The sequence below is a fragment of the Poecilia reticulata genome, linkage group LG21, assembly GCF_000633615.1.
Source record: "Poecilia reticulata strain Guanapo linkage group LG21, Guppy_female_1.0+MT, whole genome shotgun sequence".
NCBI classification, from domain to species: domain Eukaryota; kingdom Metazoa; phylum Chordata; class Actinopteri; order Cyprinodontiformes; family Poeciliidae; genus Poecilia; species Poecilia reticulata.
In genome coordinates, this window is record NC_024351.1 from 23171387 (window position 1) to 23184536 (window position 13150).

The 13150-nt window shown below is 38.7% G+C and overlaps 1 protein-coding gene across 1 annotated transcript in view; it reads right to left on the reverse strand.

Moving 5' to 3' along the window:
* Positions 1-6: 6 nt before the first annotated feature.
* LOC103458003 (heparan sulfate glucosamine 3-O-sulfotransferase 5) overlaps positions 7-13150 on the reverse strand; it is a 27293-nt gene continuing 14149 nt past the window's right edge. Inside the window, exons 2-3 of the mRNA XM_008398522.2 lie at positions 3660-3801; positions 7-2235 (exon numbers count right to left, since the gene is read on the reverse strand). Coding sequence (XP_008396744.1) covers positions 1311-2235; positions 3660-3766 — 1032 coding nt within the window. The 5' untranslated portion in view covers positions 3767-3801 and the 3' untranslated portion in view covers positions 7-1310. The remainder of the gene's footprint in view (positions 2236-3659; positions 3802-13150) is intronic.

Below are 13150 nucleotides of genomic sequence, written 5' to 3' on the forward strand. Positions count from 1 at the left end.
ATTTTTATTTACAAATAAAATCTGAAAACTGTGTTGTGTGTGTATTCAGCTCTGCTGGGTCAGCACAAGCTCTCCAACTAAATATCTTTTCTTTGAAAAAAACAGATWAAAAGGTTTCATTGGCCCTACTTGCCTTTATTTGAGAGCAGTCAGACATGAAAGTGGGTAATGAGAGTGGGGGAAGACAGCTCAACCTCAGACTGGACTGAGAATGTCTTTGAATAATGATTTTGAAATCTTGTCACAGGTTTTCAGTTGGATTGGAATCTGGATTCGTTGTTTGTGTCAGACGGATGCTCAACMCAACCTTGTCCTGCTAGAKGATCCGTCCTTTTAAATGTAGGTTCTGCTCTCCACTGTCAGAACATGTATGAAGGATTGCTGCAAAATATTGTTTTTTATTGTAAAGTGAATTGAGAAATTTATTGTTAATCAGGATAATATACATAAACTGAAATTATAATCAAGTGTCTAATATCAGGGCGTCTAACTGAACTTCTGACGGCTTTCATTCAATGAYTTTTTTCTTGTATCTCTTTCAAAGAGGTCAGATCTGTGATGCTGAGAGATTCTCCCATCTGATCTCTGGATCTTTGCAGTTTCTCCAGGTCTACCAGTCCTGCTCCTCTGACCAATGCTCTCCCTGTTTGGTCTCTTGGAATAGGTGAATGTTCAGGTCTTGGTAGGTTTGCAGTTGGGCCGTCTTCTGTATTCAGATGATAGATTGAACAGAGATTTGAGATGTTCAAAGCTTGGGATGATGTTTTGGAACATAATTCTGCTTTAGGCTCCACTAGTGCTTTCTGCCTGACTAGTCTGCTGTGACCTTTAGGCCTCATAATGCTGTTTGTTCTGAGATCTAYATAAGGGTTGTTATGCATGATTAGTTCCACTTTAATCTGCTTACTGGTTTAAAAAGGATTGTGATTACAGATGCACTCCAACATTTTCAGATTTCACTCATTTCACAGGTTGGGACATGACAAAATCTAGAAGAGTTCAAGAAGTTCTGCTTCTCTAACTCTTACTTTGCAAGTAACTGTAAACACACGSATGAAAATGTTCTATTTTAGGAGGASAAACACAGACAGACATGTAAACTGACTTTAAAGAATTGRCTCTGCCCACCTAACCTCTAAGTGAAAACATCAAACTATTGTGTTGCATTTTACACACATAGAGCAAACTTACATCAAGTATTATTATTTGGTCACAATATCATACTTGTATTAAACTAAACAAAGTGCTGTTCATACCTTGTGAGATCTTTTTTTTTTTTTTTTWMYTTTTTTTTGTATGAAAGACAAATTTCATGGCCAGTTAAATGTTCTTCCAGTGATCTGGTAAAACTTCTGATTAAAAGGGTGGAAGAACTTCTGCAGCTTAGTCACTACAGACGGGTCCACCTCAGGATGGATGCGGCCCTTGCTGCCGGCCAGGCACTTGTTGAAGACAATGTTGAATCGCAGACAGTAAAATCCCCTGGTGGCGTTAAAGTACAGGTTATACTGACTAATCCTGGAGGGGAGGTTCAGGAAGCGCTCGACCAGCTGCAGCTCTGGTAGCGGGTCCGTAATGAGCCGATCCCCGTCCACTATGTGGAACTGCTCCACAGGGAAATACTTGAGCCAGCGCTCCAGGTGTTTTGTGTAGATGCTGGTGCGGACGGCTTTGTATTTGGTGTTCACTTCGCACGTGTTGGCGTCAATGGCTAGATTTTCAAACTTGTGGTAAGTCTTGTTCTTGCGCTCCTTGCCCTCAAGCACTTGGGTGTAGTCGGACACGGCTCTGGTGGTGGGCTCTCGGACGATAATCAGCAGCTTGATGGAAGAGTTCATCTTGAAGATGCGCTCGGGAACCTCCTCTGTGATGAAGTAGGCAGGGCTCTTCTCAATTGTGATCTGGTGAGGGAGGGAGAAGGGCATTTTACCCCTGTACCAGTCAATGCCGCGGGCGTAGTTTTTGTCGTTGTCGAAGAAGTGAATCTCCTGCGAAGCCTTGACCACGGCTGGGTGCAGGTTGAGCATTTCCAGCAGGGCGCGGGTGCCCCCCTTGCGAACGCCGATGATGATGGCCCGAGGCAGCTGCTGGACCAGGTTGTGCAGGCGGATTTGCTCTTTGGTGGCATTGCCCTTGCGTAGTTCATGGAGCAGCCCRCGTTTAAACTGCAGCGTACGAAGAGGRATTTGCTCAGACGGGTGAAATCTGCTCTCAATGGGGCAAATGGGTTGTAATCTGAAAAACAAAAATATATACTGTACATTCAACAAAACTATTTTTCTCATTCAACACCATTCTCAAATAAGCTTAAGATATATTATRCAATCTCATTATTTTAACTCTTTAGTTTCMGGCAGTGCATCACCCACTGAGGTCTGGCCTGATGCCAATGATGTCGGARAGAATGCTTCACAATCTGGTAACATAATATACAATGCTGCATGTATATTCAGCGTACAATTGATTAAATGACAGAGTGACTTAAACCAGGGGCCTTTGGTTTTCATATGTGCTGACAATCCGTCATGTGTTACAGAAACAACTCTTAAATGGCACCAGAGAGAGAATAATGTATTCCATCAAGTATTWGTCAGCAAGATAAACACACRAGTTAATCTATTTATTTGAAGCTTGTTATTGGGCATTTTCAGCATGAAGTTTTAACTCATTGCTCTGTGAATGGAGACATATTGCTGCACTTCCTTTTGTTACTGTTGCACTTCAAGGATTTGCTGGTGTTTGAAACTTTCTTGATTTCATCTATTTTCTGCTCTGAGACTTGACTGAGTAATTCTAACATATAAGTAGTCTATATTAAAACATGTTTTCTGTTGCTACACCTTACTTTTTGCGAACCTTTTGTGTTACACATGCTTTTTTTTGGCATGGTAAGGACTTAGTTAAATTTGCGCTGGCTTAGCATTAGCTAAGATTAGATGGTTGCTCCTCCTGTCTCTCCTGCTGGTACTTGTGATAAAGGTGGTATTTTGTATCTTTGGAGGTGAGGATGTCAGAAGTGGAAGCCCGGCTCTGCGCTGTTGAATAACCAGCAGTTAGCCGAGGCTTAAAGCYTTGATTTAAAAGAACTGTCTTTCTGCATTTTTGCACTTTTCCAGACATTTGTTCAGTRAAAACTGAATGCTGCTTCTCCATGTTTGGTTCAGACCAGAACCAGAAGACCTGAGAGGTCTGGAATGTTGGTAACAGGTCTTTCATGTATTTTGGTGCAATGACATTCAGTTAAATATAAAGAACAGAAGTGGTTTAAAGTCTGATTTTGGAGCTACAGTGAGGAAGAACTTTCTAAGTCTTGACTTAGTTTTCCAACAATTAATGTTAACTAACCTGCCTTTTTGCACAAAACTTATGTAGAAAATGCTTCAGCTGAAGGTCTGTTGGTCGGCTGCCAATATTTGAAGGTGTTAGAGAAAATCATCCTTAACAACTAGACCTTCATGTTCCTTCTGCTCCTGCCTTGGGGAGATGTTGCTGTAAACTGAGTCTCAGAGGAAGTATTTTCTCTCTCGWAGTACAGAATAAATTCTTTCCCATTAAGACAGCTTACAGAACCCGTCCCGTGGAGGGACGGTAGATTTAAGACATTACAAGATGCCCTTAAGTCTGTGATGCATGTTTCTCATGTCACAGTGATAACTCACCTATCCAAAGTCCCAACCCTGGCCACAAGATAGAGGACACTTCCGATCACRAGGCTGCCCAGAACGAAGAGCTTCTGTCTCAGCAGTGCCTGCTGTTTGAATAGCATGGCCCTCCATCAATATTCAGGACTGCGTCTTCAGCCTGCGAGCACATGAACCACTAATCAGCAGGGAAAGAGAGACAGCCTAATGTTTATTAACACACACTCAATCAAGTTTTACAAGTGATTAARCCACACTCGCCCGCGCCCGCAATGCGCTGCAGCGCCATTAGACTCTAATGATCAGAGGAAATGCACCACCACCACTTTGCTTGCATCAATTTATTTATTTTGGACAGGCCGAGAATCAAATTTAATCTGATCTACGGCATCACTGTGTAAGACTGTGACCTTGTTCCAATTCAGGAAGAAAAAATAAGGCTGTCAGACAAATTCATGTAGATTAAAACAGGAACATAAGGGGAATATTACACATCCATCCATCCATCCATTTTCTTTACACCCTTGTCCCTCAGTGGGGTCGGGAGGATTGCTGGTGTCTATCTCCAGCTAACATTCCGGGCGAGAGGCGGAGTCACCCTGGACAGGTCGCCAGTCTGTCGCAGGGCAACACAGAGACACACAGGACAAACAACCATGCACACACACACACTCACACCTAGGGGCAATTTAGACAGACCAATTAACCTGACAGTCATGTTTTTGGACTGTGGGAGGAAACCGGAGTACCCAGAGAAAACCCACCATGCACAGGGAGAACATGCAAACTCCATGCAGAAAGACCGGGGCCAGGAATTGAACCCAGAACCTTCTTGCTGCAAGGCAACAGCTCTACCAACTGCACCACTGTGCAGCCCGATTATTACACATATTTAATGAATAAATGACTTAATGCAGTTTTTTTGAAAATGAATGTTGACACAGAATTGCAAATAGGATTGAAAAATTACAAATGTAAGTGAAATGTGGGAATTATTGAAATTTAACTGGAAATTGAAAGAAACTATTTCATATCTAAACATCAATATAAATATTTTACTTTGTCAAAGGTAGTGATCCATTATTCATGTCCTATTTCCAAGTCAAACAATATATCATATGAAATACATTTAAGCTACAATATCAAAACACATCTCACTTTATGCAGCAGACACCTTTTAGCCAAAATATATTTTCCAACTAYTTCCAATAACTCTATTATAGTCCAAATCATGGGATTAGATTCCCAGATAAAAATTAGGTTGTGTTCATTGTGTTGTTAATATTATGTTTACATTTAACCTCAAGTATGTCTTTAAAATTGATCTTCATAGGACTGCTCTCGTTTCCCTTCTAAATCTTATAAATCATCTGTAAAAAGTTTTGATTTAGACTGTAATTTGGCAGGTTAACCAACAGAGGGCACCAAATCCCTTCAACCCAACGGAACTGAGCTATGCCCCTAATTAAAAGATGTCCTTCGATATTCAAACTCATTCTGTTTCATCTTTTAGTAACAMGTATACCTGCATAAATCACAACAGAGAGTAACAYGAGTCACAAAGCTATTAAAAACCATGATGCTCTCTAATTCAGCTAAGKACTCAATTACATAACTCTGTCCCAAATAGAGCACATATTGTAGTATCTCTTGTAGTGTCTCAAAAACAAGTGTAGGGAGCGTTTGTCTGCTGAGACTGGAAACAATTTTAATTTATTCCCCATCGTGGATTTTGAAGAGAGAACAAAAGAGCCTCTGTGATTTCATCAGAGTGTCTGAAGAAAAGCACAATAATAAAGTCAGTAGTCAAAGTCCATCTGTAAGTTTGTTTGCTTTAATAAAAAAAACTGCTGTCTGTTTCAGCTTGACTTGCTGGAATAAGTCAATAAACCAACCAGAATAAAGAAATGGTACAGATCTCTACCATCCACATACAGTGAGGCAGATTGATGTTGTGCCTGACTGAAAACTAGAGTTAGAAACCAATTTCTCAAAAATAAAAAATATAAAAATCACAAACAGAAAAAAACATCACAGCAGATAAACATCAATCTTTACCATACTGTGAAAAAAAATACCCAGAAAAGGATTATTTTAGTTTATTAGTAATATTAGAAATTGTGGAGTTTGCACTATTTAGATCAATGTTATACAGCCCAGAAATGGAATAAGAATCAGAATCAGAATCAGAATCAGAATTAGAATTAGAATTAGAATTAGAATTAGAATTAGAATAAGAATCCAGAAATACTTAACAGGTAGAGTCACTACTTAATTACTTTTATATTACTACTTTTTAGAAACTGTAACTACTCACTTTACACCAGAAGAGGATTTAGATGATTCATTTTGCTTTTTTTCTTCTTTTTCTTTCCTTTGGTTTATTTTGTTTGTATTTCCTTTTAATTATGTAAAGCACTTTGAATTGCCTCGTTGATGAAAATGTGCTATATAAATAAAATTACCTTAACTTACTTGTCTCTCTGCTATGTATTTGGTTGACGCATGACTGTATCAGCAAAATAGGCTAAGTCAGCAGGTTTCATGACGCTTTGTTTAACCATAAAAATTTAACACCTGTGAGAGTTGGTACCATGACTAAACAAAAGAGCCTGAAAACACACCAGAATATTAATTTACTCTATGTGTATAGTGTTTTTGTCAATAAATTGATTTGCACCAAGTGTGATCTAGAGATACATSTTTTATTATGGTGTATAATGTAGTAAATGCAGTTCTTTGCAGATGTTTTTCACATTTTGTCACATAGGAACCACAACCTTTATTGCCATTTTATTTGTTTGACCAGCACAGGGTGGCACATAATTGTAAACAGAAGGAAAATTACTGTTTAGATTTATTTATTTTTTATTGTGTTTTTGCTTATAAAAATCTGAAAAGTGTGGTGGGCATTTGCATTTAGCAGCTATGAGTTAACACTGTGGAGAACAACCTGACACTGGGAGTACTAATCCAAGTCTTTTGGGTTGGATCAGTACCAGCTTCTCCCAGTTTTACTTGTAGATTAACTGAAGCCCAGTCAGAGCATCCACATCAGAGATTTTTATGTATTGTCACATATTCTGTTGGTTCTATTTCTAGACTTTGTGCCACATTAATACGTRAATATAGTTTAACCTAAACTAGTCTGTTTCAGCTCTGGTTAYAGACTTAATGTCGTTTCAGCTGGAAGGTGAGYTCTACCCAAAATTTTAACAATCACCCTTTCCATTAACTTTAACCTGATTATCTGTGGAGGCTGAGGGAAAACATTAYTTTTTCCATTTCACAATTATCCCTTCCTTGTTTTGGTCTCATGTAAAAACTCTTTGATTGAGGTTTTAAGGTGACAACATGGAGAACTTCAGTAGTATGAATGCAGGGTACAGTGAAGTGCTCCAGAATCATACTCTGGATTTATTGTCAGTCTAAGAACTGTTAGGTTACATAAGCTTCCTTAAAAGCAACAGCATAGTCAGTCATTTATAATGACAAAATATTAAATTGCTATAAATGCTGTGAAAGAATTTCAGCTTGACAAAGAGTTTGAGCAGCATGTACTACATCGCCCTACTGAATAGCATGCATCANTTTTTCCATTTCACAATTATCCCTTCCTTGTTTTGGTCTCATGTAAAAACTCTTTGATTGAGGTTTTAAGGTGACAACATGGAGAACTTCAGTAGTATGAATGCAGGGTACAGTGAAGTGCTCCAGAATCATACTCTGGATTTATTGTCAGTCTAAGAACTGTTAGGTTACATAAGCTTCCTTAAAAGCAACAGCATAGTCAGTCATTTATAATGACAAAATATTAAATTGCTATAAATGCTGTGAAAGAATTTCAGCTTGACAAAGAGTTTGAGCAGCATGTACTACATCGCCCTACTGAATAGCATGCATCATGTTCTTCATGACTCATTTATAACCCACATGATACACACGCACATACACACATGCACACATGCACACACACCCACAAATGAGTGTTTTGCCCTGACAAGGAATTGCAACTAGAACAGCTGTTCCTGCCAGGGAGCAGCAGAAGGTGCCCAGAGAGAATTATCAATTATAAAGCGTTTTATTTTCATTAACTATGCATTTTCCTCAGCCTCTTCTGAGAATATTTTTAACAACCACGCAGGGAAAAGGAAATTTCTGACAATCTTTACAACCGATGGTGAGGAGCAAGCAGAGAGTAAGCAGAAAGTATTTTGCCATCAATCAATCAATCAATCAATTTTATTTATAAAGCATCCTTCATACTAAAAACAGCTCAAAGTGCTCTACAGATCAATTAAAACAAACAAAAACTAACAATTACCCACCACAACCCCACATGCAGACTAAGCAGAAATGATTCAATTCAGGAAATGCTGTGTATGTACAGTATGTATTCATTCATTTTCTAATGATAATTAATCCTGTAARGGGAGCACTTTATCCTAGAGCAGCACAGACACAGTGGATTTTATGCACACACAAACTAAAAGTGAAACTAAGCTAAGAAACTAAGCATGAAAGCATGAACTACAGTAGGCCATTGTAGATAGAAAAAAAGAAAAGGATTAAATTATCTAAATCTCCATTTTTTCTTTAGGAAAAGTTTACTATTTTCTAGAAAAAACTCAGAAATTTTTAGATTAATCTCAGAAATTTACTAGAAACAACTTGGAAGTTTCTAAAGTAACAAATGTTTGACTTTTCAAAGTCAGATATTTCCTTTTTTTTAAATCATGAGATTAATCTCGGAAATTTTCTGGAAGTTTTTTTGATGTAAATTTGCAGAAATACATCATTGTAATAACTCCAACCCCAGACAAAACAATAAAAAAAATTCCATCCTAGTCATCACGAAAAAGAAGCACTTGCCAACTTATTCATAACTACCTTTTKGCTATATTTAGCAACTTTCCAAATTCCTGTAACAATTTTTTAATAAAAAAAACACAACAACAACAAAAAACTAGTGACAAATGTCTCAGGAAGGAAAGCAGAGTACCTGCAGAAGGCCCATTCACTCATAAAAGTACATGGCAATTAAACACAGTTTTGACCTCATTTTATTATGAAAAAAAAATATTCTTAGAAATTTTAACAGCTTCCATATAAAATGGTGATACAACTTTATCTAAACAGCACAAATGTAGGATGTAMATCTGYCTCCCAATGTTGTCCAGGAAGAAGAAGTCACCTGGTGTTGAAACTGTCTCAGTTTTACAAGAGCATTCATTACCTGCAAGACGTAGCAGATGACCAGAAGTCCCATTTCATTAGTCAGACCTGTGTTAGTGCATCACATGGTAGAAATGTTATGCACCGTTGTAATGAATGGGAGCTGCTGGTGACACATCTGACAAAACACTCAATCCCGGTCATAATGGAGGTAGGGTCTYCAAGACTCCTGGAAGCAGGAGCAAAGTAAGCTAGAAGGGAAACTAGACGGACATATAAGGTGTCAGTCCAGTATTGTGAGACTCACTATATTCTTTCCCAGAATATTTTTTTCCCATTTTTCCCCCGGCTGTCTTTCTTTCTGAGCCTTGCCACCGTTAGCAYTTAATCAGGGCTGAACTGTAACTCCTCCCAATGCAGTCATGGCGACCAAGGTCCCACTCAGAGGCTGACAATGGGAGAGAGAAGCTTTCATTGTGGAATTCAAAGCTCTGATTTGACAGTAGACTGCTACACTTTATAACTTTTTTTTATTCTAAACACTCTAACGATGGACTGAACATGGACAGGAGACAGAGTCTCCAGCTGGGCTGTCTCTAAACCAGCCTGGGCTTCTGATCCAGGTTCTGCCGTCTCTCTTTAGGCTTTTAGCTGTAGGCTAAAAAGGTTCGTTAGCATCAGGCCACAGTGACAGGCTGTTCCTGTTTGGAACAAGTGGATCCAGGCTCAGTTAGTCCAACTGGGCACAATTTGTTAGCTCAGTGTGTGYTSGTTAGTCCATAATTATTGACTGTTCTTGTGTTTTGACACAAATGATAGCAAGACTTAAAATGGGCAGTATTGTGTGCTTTTCAGGCATATAGTGCCATTTTATAATACAAACTTTGTTACCTTCAGTTGTTATAGAAATGCTGTATATATCAAATATGATTTTTTTAAAATGACTTTGCAATTTTACGCCTTGAAATTGGGCTTCTCTCTCCTTAAAAATGTCAGCTCTTTCTGAAACGCAGCCTTCAGGACGTCATCACAACATGGCTCTTCTTTCAACCAGCTTTCTATCAAGTAGCTCATCTGGTGAGCTCTGCTGCGTAGCTCCACCAGGTGTTTGCTAACTGCTGCTGGCTAGTCYGAAGGAACCGGGTGGGGGAGTTGACAGGGAGTGCTGCTCTGTGAGGTCGAAGCTTGAAGACAACATTTTTTTAAAGAATGGGTCAAAAACACACCAGAGCAATTTGTGACTTCTATCTCCAAGGAGCAGGTGTCTGAAAGTTGTCTTTTAAAAAAAGTATTTTCCCAAAATATTTCCTAAATTTGTGTGTTGATATTTATTTCCAGTAATTTCAGTTGTTTTTTTTACCTGTAACCTACTGTAATCTGTTCTCTGATTTGCTTTATGTGTTGAAAATGTAATATTAGGTCAGAACTGACATGTTTTTATTGAAACTTTGGCGCAAATGAGGCAGAGAAAAAAGAGCCCACTTTAGTTAATGCTTAACAAGCATTGCCTGATGAGTAGTTAAGATTGAAATTTAAACTGCTGACTGGCATTCTTATAATAACTCAAGCAATGAAAATGATTGCTGTTTGCAAACAAAATTACTATTTTAATTAGTTTTTAAAAACTGGAACATGGAGTTTAAAGACTTCATTAATTAAAGTGTCAGTTTATGGTGACGATGCATTCAAGCGCTTGGTGAGTCCCACATTATGCAATGCAAGCAGTGTGTCCTCTGCTAAAGAAGCTCAGATCAGCAGTGCTAGAAATAGACGACTAGAACAGGGATCTCATTAGTCTTTTCCGTGATGCTCTATGTGGTAATACTAAAGTATTACTGCTGTAGGAAAAGCAGAAGACCACCGCCCTCGTGCTGCCCGTCTCATCACAAACTGGAGAATTACTCCTGTGAACAGCAGCAGCAGCAGCAGCAGCAGCTGGCTGGTGTGACAGAACAACTATCATGGGGACGAAAGCTGTGCAGTGCCGATATCTATCATTTTAAAGGATTGCCTTTTCCTCTTCTTCACTTAATTCACCGAGCTTCTGCTGATTTATTGACCCTTTTTCAGTAAGCGTTCAGTGAGTTGTTGCTTTCATAGCAAAAAAATATTCAAGCAAGATGCCAAGGAACGGCAGAACACTGAGGAACCGTAAGGATAATGTCCAAGGTAGAAAATCATGTTCTAACAGCTACTGTATTATTTTAGATGTTTCATTTAAAAGCTACAAAACTTTACTTGAAAGGAGATATAGTCCTCTACTGATTTATTTCTCATTCAATTCTTTTCCAGTAAAAATATTAAATATTACATTTCAGAAAAAAAATTGTCAAATGACTTTTTTTGCCGTCTGCTAAAAAGACTGAAGTGCTCAAGGTTGATGCTGACGCATCTAAATAAAGTGATTCTGACTCTTGGGGATCAGTTGCTTCTGAATAATATTGTTAATTGTAATATATCATGCTGCACGATGCAGGCGCTCTGCGCTGATGAAAACTCGGTCCCCTCAGAAACACAACAGTGTGAAGCTTCTGGCCAGGCAGGAGACTTTGTTCACTTAGAGCCACTAACAGAACATTGAACTTTCAATCCAAGATGGCCGGGGCATCAATAACAAGAAACATGTAACAATGAAAAATACAAAACATAAAAGCTATATATTTTACACACCCTTCATACTAACACATGCAATACACAATATGAAAGAGTATAAAAGGCGTTAAACACCAGAGGACTAAGTTTCACAAAATGGGCATAATTTTTTATGTTTGGGTTCATGTCAAAAACATTTTTACACGAGACAACATATGGCTCCTCTATATTTATGAAATATAAATATTGTGTCAGAAATATATCATGTTGTGGAATAATATAAAATATGAACTTTATTTTTACTCTGTGCCTGTCAAACGGTTTGTTTGATTCATCCCAGGTAAAAAGAAAAAATTAAATAATAATAATAATAATTTAGCTCTTTTAAAAACCATCATCTTGAACGTAAAACGAAACAGATCAGCACCTGAATGAGATGGGCTTCTTTCTGCTTCTTGTGGGGCGGAGACTACAAACAGCAGTCACCATGGTGACCTTCACACAGACTCTAGATGTTAGCCAGTGACAGAACTGGTTCACACTGCAAAGACCGTCTGCTAAGACCAAGCTCTGCCTCTGATGTGAAAATGAATCTCCAACGCTCTTTAGAAACAGCCGACACAAACAGCACTCAACTCTGGAGAGAAGTCAAGTACTCATTCCTTTGTGTTGCTGCTCTGTGTCCATGAAGAAGGGAGAAGTTAAGGCAATTAGTTAAGATGTCAGACAGATAAGAATGACGTCACACTTTCTTCATATCGGGCCGATAATTCATGCACCCGTTGATGAATTTGTCATGATCTGCTGTACAGTTTCATGGAGTACAGGAAGCAGAATGTATTTTAAAATCTCAGAGATCTTTTAGTTTAAATGACTGAAAATCCAGCAAACTGCCATTCTCTGCCAGGACTGTTCAGTAAAGAAGACCCAGGATGAAGAGCTTGGCTTCACAGTGGAGGAGAAAGCGCTGACACAAACAGCTGAAAACATTTCTGCAAGATGTTCGAATAAACAGCGAGATATTATTTGAGGAGCAGTTGCACACAGCTCCTGTATCTGCAGGTGCTGAATGTTAGCAGACCTGAGTTTGCTTGTGCTCCTAATTTAGAAAATAGACACAAACACAGATCTGCTCCTGAAATAGCTTCACACAGCTAACAGTGTCTCTCTGGGCTGACACAGTTGTTCTACATTTAAATGAGGCATTATGCATCCACTTAGTGGAATGTCGACCCATATTTAGGTAAATCAGAGTAAGAGCTAATTGGTAATTCAGTTTTCTGATGCAGGTGTAGGGAGCAATCCATGTAAAAATCACAGCACAGTTCTTCTCCAGGGCTGGAGACTCCTGATGTGAACGCAGAGGGAGAAAAAAGCAACCTGCCACACTGCTGCCATGATCTTTGGGATTTTRGTTATTCTTTAATTTGCATATTTAGTTCATTTTTAAGACCAACATACTCTGCAGGAACAGAAAAATKTGATTGTTTACTTGAGGCGGCAAGAGCAAGAACAAAACCTCTGATCTGTGGATCAGTAATCAATAGATTTGACTGAATGAATTTTATAAGATAAAATGGAGATTTGATGTTAGCCGGAGAGGCACCAGCACCTCCTGACCTCACTAAGGGACATGGGTGTAAGAAAATGGATGGATGGATGGATGGATGGATGGATGGATGGATGGATGGATGGATGGATGGATGGATGGATGGATGGATGGATGGATGGATGGATGGATG